We start from the raw sequence: 14,740 nt of genomic DNA, 5'->3' as shown, positions 1-14,740 counted from the left end.
TCGGCTTTAAAAACATGTTTTAAAGTTGTCTGGACTGCAGACCTCTCACATCAGAGATGGAGCTCTCTCATAGGCAGACGTCTAACAGAGCACATGTCAGAATAATGCAGGATTCTGAGATAATGAATGAATCTTTTCTTTAGTCCGTACCTCTGACATGTCTCTGTGCAGTGCACACACAGCCTCCTGACAGTGGCTGACTTCAGCAGCAGAAACGTGTGGACTTCCTGGAAAAGGCAGAACAGACTTTTAGAAAAGACTTCCAGCTGTTTGGAAGGGAATCATCTTTCAGGGGATTCTGGAAAAAGAATAAATCTGAGCTCGTTCCTTTCCCAGCAGGTACCAGAAGTGTTAGTTAGAGTTGTTGGCTAACCTGGCACCAGCCAGCAGCACCTCGCTGTCTCTTTGTGACAGGAAGTTGCAAGACGGGTGGAAAATAAATCTGAAATAAGAAGCCCACGTTTCAGCTGCTGAAGAACGAGATGAGTGGTAGAATATCTAACCTGGTCCATTAGACTAGACTTAATCTGGACTGGTTTCTAACTCTGATGTCAGATGGATGACGGATGCATGAAAATCTGCACGCTTCCATCCTGTTTAAATTTGGGTTTATTTGGCCTTAGACGTCCCAGCCAGGCAGACGCCGGGGCTCAGAGGAAGGTCAGCGGGCGTTACAGGCGGGTTTGATCTGGTTTAGCTGGAGGCCAGTTTCCCTCTCAGCCTGAGCCCGTCTCTGGGGACCGGCTCAGATTAAACACAGCAGTGTCACATGAGTCCACACGGGTCCTGGTTTGTGTCACAGAGCTAGTGTGGGTTCGGCGTGTGGACGGACTGCAGTGGTGTCTCGGGGTTTCCTCCTCTTTAAACGCGCTGCTGCGGTTGGACAAGCACATGTTTAAGAAGGCGGAGTTTCGTGTTTAGCTCGAGCGGCGAGGAGAGACGCTTGGAGCACATTCCTCAGAAGTGTCGGGGTTAAAGGTTGGATTCCTGCAGCAGGCCGAGGCGTCGCTGCTGCTGGTTGTGATCGGTAATGCTCACACCTGCGTGATTATTAATGTCGCTGTTATACTTTAGGGCGGAGCTGTTAGGTGGATGTAAAATGTGTAAATGCAGAGATAAGTAGACGTATCTCTAATGTGAGCCGTGGAGGAGCGTCAGCTCAGTCTGCTGAGCCATCGAAACCTCACGTAACTCCATGTTGTGCTTTGTTACCGTCCCATTAACTCTTTAAAGCCGGTCAGAGCAGCACGCTCTGTTTTGCGTAACTATTTTTAAATCCCAGTAGCTCTGCAACCACGTGAGCTAGCGCAATAATTTTTTTTGCATATGAAACCGGAGGAGTTGTACTTACATCTTATGCCATCAGCTTGTCCTCGGTCACAGTTTCCTTCCACATATAGTTTTGCAAAAACTGCATAAAAAGCACTTGCAGCAACAAAAACATAATATTCCAGAAACACGCTTTGCCGATCCGATCAGCTGTTTGTAACACTTCCTACGTTGGAATAGACGTCAGCGCGAACTTTTGCATGTCCGCCATGACCTGCCCGAAACCGAAAGTGATGTCATTTTCGCGGAAATGTAGTTTTTTACCATCAGGGCCTCATGAGCCTATACTGGTGTTTTTAAAAGTTATGTTTGACTTTATGACTTTCTGTGTGGTTTCTGGGATGCTTAGGACTCATATTGCACTGCTGGAAATAGTTTATTTTGATGCACATGCTGCTTTTTTGCAAATTTGCATTATAATATTTATTTTCGTTTTTCCTGCAGTGTATAAAAATTGGTGTATTTCAAAAATAAAACTATGAAGACACTCAAAATAAATTTCCTGTGGTGGGAAACTATTTTGTGCAACTTTTTTGTATTTACAGTTTTGAGGGATAAGCCTCTTAAATTTCTCTAACTAGAAATATATGTTAAAAAAAACAAAAACGATTTTAATTTTTTTGTAGTTTATTGCACTTTTTTGCAATTTATGTAATTACTATGCACTTAATGCAGACATATTATTAAAATCTGGGCTATAATGGTTGTATTGATGTATAGCAACTTGAAATGCTCCCAAAAATGGCTCCACAGCATGTAAACATATAATATAAGCTCTGGTGGACTTGGTTCTATGGTCGGTCTTAAAGGGTTAAAATCACAGGTTAGAGTCAGATTGAGTCGACTGACTTCGTGTTAAATGTCCTGTTTGGTCCCATCGCAGGTCTTCTCCATCGCTGGAAGGCAAACCTCGACAGCAGAGGTAACAAATAAAACAGAGCTTTGTAATCAGCTCAGCATCACTTTGTAATCAAAATCAATTAATTAATAAATCTGATAATCAGCTTATGATTTAATCAGATTATCACCGAGTCCTGATTCTTGATTTTCATCTGTAATAATCACAAAATGATGAAAGTTTCCTGTCGGTGTTTTTGATTTTGGCCTTGAGCTCAGAGGCCGTTAGAGACAAACGACCTTCATGAAGCTTCACTGATGAAGAACGTCATTCCAGCCTGTGCACAGTTCAGACTTCTGTCTTTTAATAATCTAATTTTATAAAAATCTGAATGAAAAATTTCTTTTTAATCTCTTCATGAATCATTTCTTTGTTGGCTAATGAAGACATTGAGTTAAGGATGGAGGCCTGTGTGGAGCCGGCTAATCAACTGATTTTAATTTCATTATGATCTTTGCTTCCTACAGCTACGAGAGGAAGATGATGATGAATGTTTCCTCTGAACGCTCTCAGCTTGTCTCGTGATCAGTCAGTCGTTCTCGCTCCATCCTAAAAACACAAACTCGTGGTGGACACAGAGCCACGGTCTCTCTGCTGGGACCATCATTTATAAAAAACTTCATGTTTGATTCAACATGACCACAAAGTGTTTGCTGAGATCAGCTGAGCACAAGTTTCACCTTCAGTGAGTCGGAGCTGCTCAGAGGGATGCAGCTTAAAGATGCTTAATCATTGGCTCACCTGCAGACGTCCATCCTTTGTAAACAGTCTCTGTAGGGTCGGTAAGAGATCCGTGCAGGTTTGGACGTTAATTATTTAGCAGCTGCTGCTGTCCTCAGCCGAGAGCTGCAGAGTATCTGCTGCCTGTGTTCGAGCTGCTCATCGGGCGACACCAACCAGTCTGTAAATATATGAGCACATATGTCCCAATCTGGACACAGGGCTGTTAACAGTCCTGTTTTTCTTATGTCCACTTCTATGTAGACGACTCAGTTTTATCTGCTTGCGTTCTGAGAGTTTTTTAGCTCAGAAAACCTGATTTCTTCACTTATTCCAGGGATTTCTCTTGTTTTCTTTCACTTGTGTTGCTGGTTTTTCTGAGTGCAGCGGTATAACTGTCAGTCAGATGTAGAAAAGCCAAAATCAGCCAAAACATCTTTCTCAGTTTGTCCTTTAACGTTTTAAAGACCAGTCGGCTCAGTGCAGGAGCTCGAGCTGTATGTCTGTAGTAGGGCTGGGTGATATGGCCTAAAATTCATATCGCGATATAATTTGAAGCACGTGCGGTAACGATATATTCTTTTCTTCTGTATAACGTATTTTCCACACTATAAGGCGCACTTATAATCCTTATGTATGAATTCTGGTTGTGCTTACTGACCTCAAACCGATTTTGGCAGAAATCTGTTAAAATGTTTTAGTACAACTTTGGTAAGCCGCACTGCTTGATGGATTGTCAGAGCATCACTATGCCGTAGGGAGGAGCTTCACGGAGTAATCTGGGTCCAAAACTCCGTCTGCTTCAGGTCCCAAAGTCAAACGAACACAGAGTTAAAAACGGTCTAAATTCTTTCATCTTTAATTAAATCATCAGCGTTGCTGCTTTACCAGGTGTAACAATTAAGTTTAACATCCATGAAAACAGAATTTATTAAATTTAACGGAGTTAGAAGTTAGCAGGAAGTTAGCTCGCTAGCTTCCACCTAAACATGACATAGCATGTTCTGACTGAGAGATTTTTGAAACAAATTCAAACGTACAGCTCTGCTATCACTTCCAACATAAATGAAGACAGAAAACTAAACAGCAGTGACGTTTGTAGGGTTACTGAAGTTGGGCTAGCTGGTATATAATGTTGTGCTACGTGATAGCTAGCGACACAGCTATGTTAGCATAACATTAGCACAGTGAAGCTGGAGGATGAACGCCAACTTTTTTTCCACTGATAAAAGTTAACGTGAGGGATTCTGGTGGTCAGGGACAAATGGAATCGCATAGCAGGATGCTGTACACGGGCCAAACTTCAGTCAGGAGAACAACTGAGATCATTCATCCACAATACGAGGTTAGTTATTAATATACTGCAACAACATGGGAACAGAGCAGCTGCGAGAGAATTCAACATTAATGAATCAATGTTACAGAAGTGGAGGAAGCGCAGTTTTTGGCTTTCCCCATATTTTAAAAGTGCTTCATCTCTTTGTCGACTGTCGCCATATTTGGCAGATGATAATGGTTGTAGCCGCTGCGATGTTTTCGACCAAAACAGGCGCAGCTTGATGACATCATCAACATGCGCTATCGCAATAGAGCGATATAGTCAAAATCTCTAAATTTATATCGTTTCTATCGTATTTCGTTTATATCGTCCATCCCTAGTCTGTATATTTACTTGATCGTGTGCAACAGTTGCATTAACGTCGGCGTCTGCTTCCCTTCAGCCGGCTGTTCTTAATCTCAGTAAGAACTGGACTTGATAAAACGGTGCATTAACCGCTGCACGACTGCAGGAGCCGTCTGTGCGTTCGTGCTGCTGTGGAGGATTTTGTTGGAGCAGTTTCCCTGTTTTTGTCCCGTCACATGCAGGCAGTCATCTGTTTGGGGAAAACAGCATTAAGCTCATTAGCAGGAAGAAGCAGACGTTTTCAGCACGTCCTTAATGTCATTCGGCTTCATTTGGTTTAATCGGCCGATTGCTGTTGGCTCGAGCTTTCTGACTTGCACAACAGTCAAGTTTCCTGTCTGTGTGCTGATGTTGTGTAACCAGACGAGGTTTGAAAACATCTGTCATATTTCACATTTCAGAGTATTTTTGGATGGTTAGTCGTGTTGCTGAAACCTCCTCCTCCTGTGAAAGCTGAGAAAACCTCCTCACGTCTCTTCACAGCAAATCGTCCGATGCTTTACTTCCTGTCACCATTTCTCTGACCTTGTCTTTGTCATCTGCTATCAGTTAAAGAAACGTCCGGCCTTTAACACGTGTTTATGTAACTCTGAGAGCTTGTTCAGTTAGCACACGGTTCTCACGTCCAGGCTTCCTCTTTAACAAACATGTTTGATTCATGTTGTCAGTGCGGTGAATTTTATGCTCTTTTATATTCATAAAACTTCTGTTTGGTGAAATCATTACAGCACGAGCAAAGATTGTAATCTATAGAAAGTGAGATGATCGAGTTATTGTAGAACAAAGTGTAATTCTGAAGCCATCGACGCTCCTTTACCTCATAAATGCTGAGAGCTGAACAGCTGATCGTTTTATTGGCGCTAAAAGAATCTGAATCATTTTAACTGTTTGTTTGGTTTTTGTGAGCAGCAGAAACATTGATGGTGAAGCTGTGATGAAGGCTTCTTGTACCTGGAGAGGGTGTAAACTGCTAACGTGGTGCCCAGTAAGCTAAAACAGCTCCTGGCCTCCTGCAGCAGGGACTGAGTGTGAACCTGCAGGTCTGATGAAGGCGTGGTATTGATGGCATCCGATTGCACAGAGGCTGTTAAACGCTGTGAGCTATGTGAACTTCTATGCACAGCTGCTCCTTTTTGAATAAAAGCGTTGGGTGAAGCCCCCTGTGGGCGTCCACGTTTCTCTCTTTAACGCTCGGGGGCTGTGATGAAGGTTTTATCCGTCACCTGAGGCGTAGAGACCTATTTTTGGCTTTAGAAATCTCCTCCTCCGTTTGTATTGGCGATGATATCTCTCTCTGTTCTCGGTCTTTTCCCTCTGAGCTTGCATAAACTCACTTTCTGCTGCTTTCTCTCGTTTCTTCCACAGATGTACCTTCTTCTTCTTCTAAAGCTCAGCCTCATCCTCTGATGCAATTCCCTACAGGCAAGTCCTCTCTGCTCGTCTCTTTCCCCGCCTCGGTCATTTATTTTCCCCTTCAGTTCTTTATTCTTCACTCTTTGTTTTAAAATAACTCATCGCATGGAAGAAGTTGTAGATTTTTTACGTCACGTGAGCATTTACACGGGATGCTTGCCGTGGGTTTGTTAAATCTGACTTTGCCTGTGTTTGTGTTGCATTGTGATTCACATGTGACTGTTGTAGAGTAGACTGACCTGAACTTGTACGAGTAGTTTGTAGACGAATAATGATTCTCCTCAGGTTTGTGCATTTGTTGAATTATATTTTGAAAAACTTAATTGAGAGGAATCATTATCTGTGGTCACCTAGCAGTTTGTTTGACACTCTGGGCATGGTTTATTGGCGCCAGACCTGGGGAAACATTTATTGCACCACCAAACGTCAAACCAAGGTGGTTTACCACCAGACAAATGTGGGCAAACCTGACTGTGGATGGTAGTCGTGTAAGTCCAGTTTATTCCCAAAGAAACAGACCCCAGCTGTAAAAGTCGTTTCTTTCCCTACTTCAGGTGGGTTTAAATTCATATTTCCTGCACGCAAAGAATTTGTTTTATGCCACTTAGGAAATAAGACAACAGTCATGCAGTTAGGGCTGCTCAATTAATCGAATTTTAATCTCAATTACAATTTGGCCTTTCAACCATCATTAAAAATGACTGAGCCGATTATTAGCCCCTCCCTCGTACTTTACTCTCGCGCTGCTCCGGGTGGCAAATCGAGCACACCTCTCTGCATTTCGAACACGCGTCACAACAATTAAGAGCAGCGGTCTCCAACCTTTTTTGCGTCACGGACCGGTTTATGCCCGACAATATTTTCATGGACCGGCCTTTAAGGTGTCGCGGATAAATACAACAAAATAAAACTAGTACCGGTACCGAAAAAAAGAAGATTTATTCATAACACACGTGAAAAGACCCAGGAAAACAGAGTAAACGATAAAAACGATAACAAAATAACGCTGAAAACCGATAAAAACCCTGAAAACTATACATTTCACACCTGAACCTCAACTCTCGCAGCCCGGTACCAAACGACTCACGGACCGGTACCGGTCCGAGGCCCGGGGGTTGGGGACCGCTGATTAAGAGGACCCGAGGGAAGCTAAGCAGAAGTTATTTGGAGAGGAGAGTGATGCTGTTGGCTGAAAAGAGGTAAAAAAACTTGAGTGGTGTGGAAACATTATGGGTTCATGAGTCAGACGTGGATCAAGTAGACACAGTGTGTAAACTTTGCTACAGTGTCGTAGCTGCACCACAGAGCAACACTGCAAAGTTCACTAAACACAGATGTTTACATTTTTCATTTATTTCTTATATTGCAAACATTTGCACTGTTATCAGTATTTGCACTATTTTATATTATTTTTTAAAGTCATTATTCAACACATTGTTATTGTTAAATAAATATCGTCAAATAATCGAGATCTCAATTTCAGTGAAAATAATCGTGATTATCATTTTTGCCATAATCGAGCAGCCCTAGATGCAGTCAATCCCATTTTAGCAGGCGTACTTCAAAGAGAAGCTTACAATCTATGATATTGTCGGCTTTTTGTGCAGGGAGATGATTTTGTCAGTATACTTAAATTCCATCACATTCTTATTGGTTGGTCAGTAACTCTCATAACAAGAAATCAGCATGTTTTTAGGAGTGAACCAGTGCTGTTAGCAGAAGCAGGACGAGGTTACCTGTGAAAAATCCCCCCATGTTTTTACACCGGTGGACTTGCCTGAGCCCAACGGTGACTGCTGATTGGCTCAGGACAAAGCATTTTGTTAATTATTATTATCTTTGCCCATCATCTTTATGCACATCACATACAGTCATATCAGATATTTGTTTAATGTGATGTCAGTTAGTTTGAAGGTGAGTAGAAGTTGAACAAGTGAAAGCATCATCGAAGCCAGCACTCATCCTTAGGTCTGGAGTCCACCGTTGAGAAAACGTGATGGTGTTTTTCTTTAGTCACCTGTTCCTCCCCGTCAGTCCTCTGAAAGGCAATATCTCCCAGTGAAAATAACACTGCTGATCGCTTGCATATCAGCCAGTCAACCCTGAGACTATTTCAAGAGGGGATACAGTGACAGCTGGGCTGAAAATCTCTGCTCATGAAAGTTAAAATGTTTGAAATAATCATTAAATCTAAAAAACAACAACAAATGTGTTGGTTGGATCCAAAGTCAGGTGTTCCAGCACCAAAGCAACGTTTGTCTTTTCTAATCTATCTGTTGTAGGCATTACATTTATATACAATCCCAACAATATCTCAACATGACCATGTTATACTGGCTCTGGTCCCCAAACATTAGACAAGCCCCGTTTCTTTTCAAACATAAACTCCAAAAATATATTCTTTCAAGCCAATCCTGTAATATAAAAGACTGAAAATCACACACAACGTATTAGTATTCAGTATTATCCTTTTAGCTGGTTGTTTTTGGGGTTACACTGAACTGGTCTACCAGCCACCGCCACCTTTCACAGCCGTTGTCTGGTCTAAATCTCTGAACCTTTTCTGAATGTTGTTGGTAGCTGTTCTACCCAGGTGTGGTGGGCACTGTAAGGAATGGAGTATGTCTTTGATATGTGCTGTATTGCATTCTCCCTCCTCCCTCTCTACTCAAGCACTTGGGCAGAAGGGTGATTCCCCTGCTCCCATCTCTCCCATCTCCCCTCTCCACTCCCCCGACTCTCTGGAAGAGCTCTCTTTGACCGAGAGTCCCAACCAGCCCCCTGCTTCAGGATCTGCTGCACCCCTGGGCTGCTTCTCCACTGAACCCCCTGCTGCTCTTTCCAAGGACATGCCTTGGGGGGGTAACTCTGGACCAGGCAATAGTAAGAATAAGGAAGACCTTCTAGATCCATTAGCTGGTCCTTACCTGAGTTTAGGGAAAGACCCAGGGCCTCATAATCCGTGCGAAGACAGTGGCATTTCCTTTTCGCCTGACGAGAAGCTGATTAGCTCAGACAGGTCTTCCACTGGCCCCTCCCCCGTGAATCCCCAGATGATGGTCCCTGAGTCTCACGTTGCCTCCTCTAACCCAACAGAGCACTGGGATTCACCATACCTATCTTCTCAAGACAACACCAAGCCCTCAATGGATTCCTTCCCCAAGGACACGGCCTCCATTAAACCCCCAAGTTTTGAGCCAGACCTGCACGGCAACCAGTCTGACGAAGAAGATGACTTGATGTACGAGGTGAAGAAGAACAATAACCCATTTGATGGCTTTTCCCCACTTGCGGACAGCGGCTACTCACATTTTGGAGACTCCAAGTCAGACAGCAGAGCATCTAAAATGTCTGATAGTCCCACTCCCGATCTGGTCCAGTATGGGCAGATTGCAGAATCCCAGGAAAATCTACCATCTTTCTTGGATGAGGGAAAAACATTTGAGACCGGCAAGATGACTGCCGACTCACTCATGCAGTCGATGAATCAGTTCTCATCTGGTCTCAGAGATGACGATGATGAAGAGGAAGAGGAGGATTCTGCTCTGCCGCCATCGCTTCCAGACATCCTGAAGTCTTCCCCGCTCAACCCCGACAAACTAGACTCCGGCTCCTCTGAGGGAAGTCCGGAGGAGCAGAGCCCCATCCTCGAACGAAGGATGATGGAGTCACCCAATCCTCCGATCAATCTGTCTGCCAATAACCCCTTTGCTTTTGAGGCTAAAGTTTCCCTGCTGAAAGAGATGACCGAGGAGATGGAGGGGAGAGCTACAGAAAAAGCAGAAGATGACAAAACCTTTGGCGCATTTGATCTCGTCAAAGAGGCCGAGGAAACTACCCCAACTAAAGCAAAAGAAGAGGAACCTGTCAAGATTCAACAGAAAGATTGGTTTTCAAGCCACGATTCTCCCAAAATGACCGAGAAGTTTGAGCCGCTCGACTTCCAGAATAAGAAGACCCTTGCTGAGGATTCGGATTCAGAGTCTCCAACAGCAGACTCCCTTTCGCCGGTCTTGGAAGCAATGGCGAAGAACCCTGCCAGCTTCCAGGTGGAAACTGACAAGAAGGACCTGAAGATGGAGCTGGAGGAGCCGGAGATGGCCGAGGAGGTCTCCGAGCATGAAGTCTCCTCTGAGGAGTTTGAATTCATCGAAAGACCACCTAGGGGTGTTATTGACGAGTTTCTCGAAGCTCTGGATACTTCCAAGTTTGCAGCCTCCAAGCCCCCGGAGATCCCCATGGATGATGATCTCAGCTTTGGACAAAAGGATCCAATCGCAAAAGTAGCCCCGCCCCCGGAGGTTGAAGAAGAAGCTCCAAGTCAGAGCTCCTACCGCCTCCTCACACAGGCCTCCCCCCAGAAAAGCAAGGCTGAGCTGGAGAAGCTCGACATCCAGCAGCCCCCACCCCCCCAAGCTCCTACCACCCATTCCCCCGTTTGCAAACCAGAGGCGCCAGCGGCGAAGAAGAGCGCGGAGGGCGGCAAACCGTTTAAGATGCCAAACCTGAACATAAGAGCAGGTAAAATAACCCAGTTCCAGCATGGATACCATCCCCCACTACACTTTTAATGGCACTTCCATGTTCATCCACATAACTTCCATCTCCATTCTTTCTTTCTTCCATCCAACCATCCAGTCAGCGTTTCCTTTGGTTGCATCGTCTTTTTGCATTTCTTTGAATCTTAACATTTGCATTTTGTAGTTGTGTGTTCCTCATCGTTCGACCTTTTGTTGGATTTTGTGCATTTGTCTCATTCGAGTAACACCATTTCTGTGCATTTGATCACTTTATTTTTTTTATGTTTACACGGTAAGTAAAGCTGGTTTTGATTCGTTTTTGTTAAATTTTGATTTGTCCTTTTTAAACCTGAACTTTTTAAACAAAGCTTACAGAGTAGAGTATACAAACACTTGTCCACCAGGCGTTTCTGGTTGCCTGCTGAGCATTTTTGTTTTAAATTCGATCATCTTACGCCCTGGTTTTATCTTCCTCCCTCTGGACACAACCTGAGATGTTGGACTGAAACCCAGCACCACCTCAGACCCCAGCATCCGCTCACATGCACACAGAGAACCGACCACACCCTGAGTTTTACTACATGTTTTACTGTCACACAGGACCGTGTCAGATTTCATGCTCTGAGGCTGAATGCTTCAGTATCATTTACTGATAACCTGTGTGCTGAATAACCTGAACTGTAATGAGTCAGGAGGACGTTGTACTTTCCACCTATAAACTGTGGATGAGTTTTTTAATGAGCCGAGTGTACGTTCACTATCCCTGTGAGCCCAAAGCTGCTCTAAACATCGCCTTGGATCTGTGTGATGTCACTGAGGGAGGCCCCCACCTGCTGTCTGTGAGGGGCAGCCAATCACTTCAAAGTTCATTTAAAGTGGGAGGAGCTAAAACAGCTTGAGAACCACAGTGTAAATTAAGGATAATTGTAACTGTTAATCATGCAAAGCTCCTGTAGGAAAGTGCATGAGGTGGAAATGAGTAGAGTAGGTCACCTTTGGGATAGTTATGGTTAGATTTGTTTGGACTGCAGCTCAGTGATTCGTCTGCAGGTCTATTTACTTATTATTTGTTCAGCCTCCGTGGCTTCGCTGGTCAGTGTGATAAAGCTCCCTGGCTGGTGCATCGCAGGAAACCGCCTCAGTTATTAATATGTTGCATGTTATTCCTGCTTCTGTCTTACACTTTTGTAGGAAATGTTCTTTACCAATTGCCCAAAAGAGGCATTTTGGGGCCTTAAAGCAGCTTCTGCACAGTTCCAGTTCCTGTTTCGTCTGTTTTTGGTTCATTTTCATTTTGCCCTGAGGTGATGATTGGAGGAAAACTGCAACGTGACAAAGTTTCTGTGAGCTGAGCGGCGGGTTGATCAGAGTTTATCAGACAGACGCAGAGTTGTGTCCTTCGGGGCTTGTAGGAGGCGTCTTCGTGATATCGATCAGCTCACAGCAGGCTGTGTAAGCGCACTGTGGTTCTAGGATGAGCTGCCGAGGCTTTAGGGTGTGTGTGTGTGTGTGCGCGCGTGTGTGTGTGTGTGCGTGTGTGTGTGTGTGTGTGTGTGTGTGTGTGTTGGAGGGATCTCCTGTTAATTAAAGCCTCCTCCTCCTCCCTGCATTGCGACACTGGCAGCCCCACAAAGGGTTCTCCGACCCAGAAAACACTCAGCAAATGTTCTTCATTATGCAACCCGAGGTGCAGCGCTGCTGTCTGAGCTCCTCTTCCTCACCGATGAAAACATCAGCTCACTGATTTCCTTACACGTGTGAACACACTGATTGCATCAGATGTCTCGTTTTGTTTGAGGCTCAATTTGCTGTCATTTGTAACAAAAGCAGAAAATCTTTGAACTTGCGTATAAAAACTGGAGCTTTCAAGATGAGGAATAATGTCCGTCAGTGCTGGAAACCGCAGTTCCTGTAGTGTCCAGCAGAGGCAGCAGAGAGCCCGTCACCATAGACTCCCATGTAAAAACTTTACAGCCTGACACAAACTTTTGTTTTGGCAGAGAACGTTTCAATAACCCACCTGGATAAAGGCTCGCATTATTAGGGGTGTGGCCTCTGACGGGCAGCTAACTGGCGTCCCTGTGACTGTTTATGATGATGAGTTTAATACAAACAGTGAGTTGTGGAACAGATTGAATGATGTGACTGGAGAAAGCTGTGACAGTCTCTTGATTCATAACACAGATCCAGCCCGGGACGTCCTCCTGACCTGATGACACGCTGGGTAACTGTGCCACTGTGTCCGCATTATCAAAGCTGCTCAGTGCTTTTATTTTGGAAGCCAGAGGGAAAAGCTGCTGGAGCGAGTCCAGCTCACCGCTGAGGGAGAGCTTCTGCAGGTTTCTGCTGTGGGGAATGTGTCACGTCCCCGCTGGATTACAACAGCAGAGGGCAAAGTCATTCAGAGTCAGATGAAGGTGGAGGGTCACTGTGTGCAAACGTGCACTTCCTCTTTATGTAATCATCTGTTTGCACAGTGAAATCACTGCAGCTCAAACTGTGGGCATCCAGCTGGAGACTGACGTTCGCATTTCGACGACGTTCTCATAGCTCGAGCCTGCAGGAAGAACCAATCACGAGCTCCGAGCACAAATATGTGAAATGCGTCCCATAGAGGAGGTGATGGTGTGTTTGCTATCAGACGATCTCGTGCACATTGTCAAAGCACGGATAAGTGATGACGTTCCGGTAACGCTCCCTGAGTTCGCTGTTTTAAACTGATGCAGAAAACTGATGAATAGTGTGACGCTGCACATCCTCCACATCACGCTGCATCCCCACCCAGTGGTGGGAGGCTGCAGTTAACTCAAATACAAATACAAATGTAGTTAAACCAGCCGGTGTTGCTGTTGCACAGTCATGCATTAGCGAATTGATGCTAATCTTAACATGAGGGAGCAGAAAGCAACGCTCGGTCTGAGCTGAGGAAGTTTATTAGTGGTTTGTGTGGAACTGTGATGTGGCACATGCAGCAGTCATGTCCAGGAGGTTGTTTGGATTAAACGCCCAGACTCTGGGCCTGGTTAAAACTGAGCCCTGAAACTGTTTCAGTCACACGTGTTTCATCAGGTTTGCTGAATGTGGCTGAAAGAGAGAATAAGAGGTGTTTATAAAGGACGCTGGTGCCCTCTAGTGGCTCAAGTTAATAATTACACTCTGATGACACCAGTGCAGCTCAAAGCCTCCTGCAGGTCCTCGGTGCGTCGTTCTGTTCTGCTTTTATTCATTTTCTCAGCCATAATCACCTTGTTGGTGTCAGTAACAGTGATCTGAAGGCAGATCTGATGATCAGTTTCATGTTGGAGAACTGAAAGAAATACAAACATGTCTTTGCAAAGGTTTGATAAGTTTGATAACAGGGGAGCGGTTAGTTTGCAGTGATTAGATACTGAGTGGAACAGAAGCCGTGATTAACCGATCAATAACAGCTGATTTTCTGTGTTTAAACTCAGGTAAACTGACTGTGTGGATTCGGGTCAGACAAAAACACAACATGTAACGACTCTTTGGCTGTTTCCTGACATTTTTAGACTAATTTCAAAGTGGTCCTGTATATAAAAGATGGATGGAAAGTCCAGATATTACAACCAGGATCTGACCTCGCAGTCACAGTTAGCCAATGAGCGTCGTGCGTTTCCTCTGGTCCGTTTAGACTCTAATGGAGCCAAAATTGACTAAATGAACTTCATGTTTTCTTCAGTCAGACTTTAAAGCCGTGACTGAGACCAGGAAATAGTTTACTGAGCTCAGAGTCCAGGAGAGCAGCAGGCTCAGTGTCTCGCACACTTTTATCCAATCAGACGTAAGGAGTCGCCCCCTGCTGGACATTAGAAACAATTGAAGACACTGATTGCACCAAAACCTGCAGCTGCCGAACAATAAGGCGTGCTGAGCATTAACTGCACTGACAGCCGTCCAACAAGGATTCTGTCACTTTGCACTCATTAGCAGGTGTCCTTGTGATGTGCCCATGCACTGCATTAATGCATTAATATGGTCACATGAAACAGCCCAGCATGGCTGAATTGTTTCTGAATGTGGACAAACCAGTAGGTGGCGTGGCCGTCTTTTATATACAGTCTGTGGCTCGAGGTTCCTGCATGGTGGTGTCATCGCCTGCTTCATCAGCAGATTTGCTGTGACGGGATGACGAAGGAAAACCAGGGGACATCCAAA

General features: G+C 44.6%; 1 protein-coding gene across 5 annotated transcripts in view; it reads left to right on the top strand.

The window, feature by feature from the left end:
• rtn4b (reticulon 4b) overlaps positions 1-14,740 on the top strand; it is a 34,002-nt gene that overhangs the window by 3,996 nt on the left and 15,266 nt on the right. For 2 of the 5 annotated variants that reach the window (XM_085183518.1, XM_085183521.1), the window contains exons 2-3: positions 5,997-6,053; positions 8,718-10,565. In XM_085183518.1, the coding sequence (XP_085039644.1) occupies positions 5,997-6,053; positions 8,718-10,565 (1,905 nt within the window). Of the gene's footprint in view, positions 1-2,212; positions 2,252-5,996; positions 6,054-8,717; positions 10,566-14,740 lie in introns of all 5 variants that reach the window. The other 3 variants (XM_085183517.1, XM_085183519.1, XM_085183520.1) reach the window with 3 other exon arrangements.

Source organism: Neolamprologus multifasciatus, chromosome 13 (assembly GCF_963576455.1).
Source record: "Neolamprologus multifasciatus chromosome 13, fNeoMul1.2, whole genome shotgun sequence".
NCBI classification, from domain to species: Eukaryota; Metazoa; Chordata; class Actinopteri; order Cichliformes; family Cichlidae; genus Neolamprologus; species Neolamprologus multifasciatus.
The sequence above is the reverse complement of the archived record's forward strand: the minus strand, read 5'-3'. Positions and strand labels throughout refer to the sequence as shown.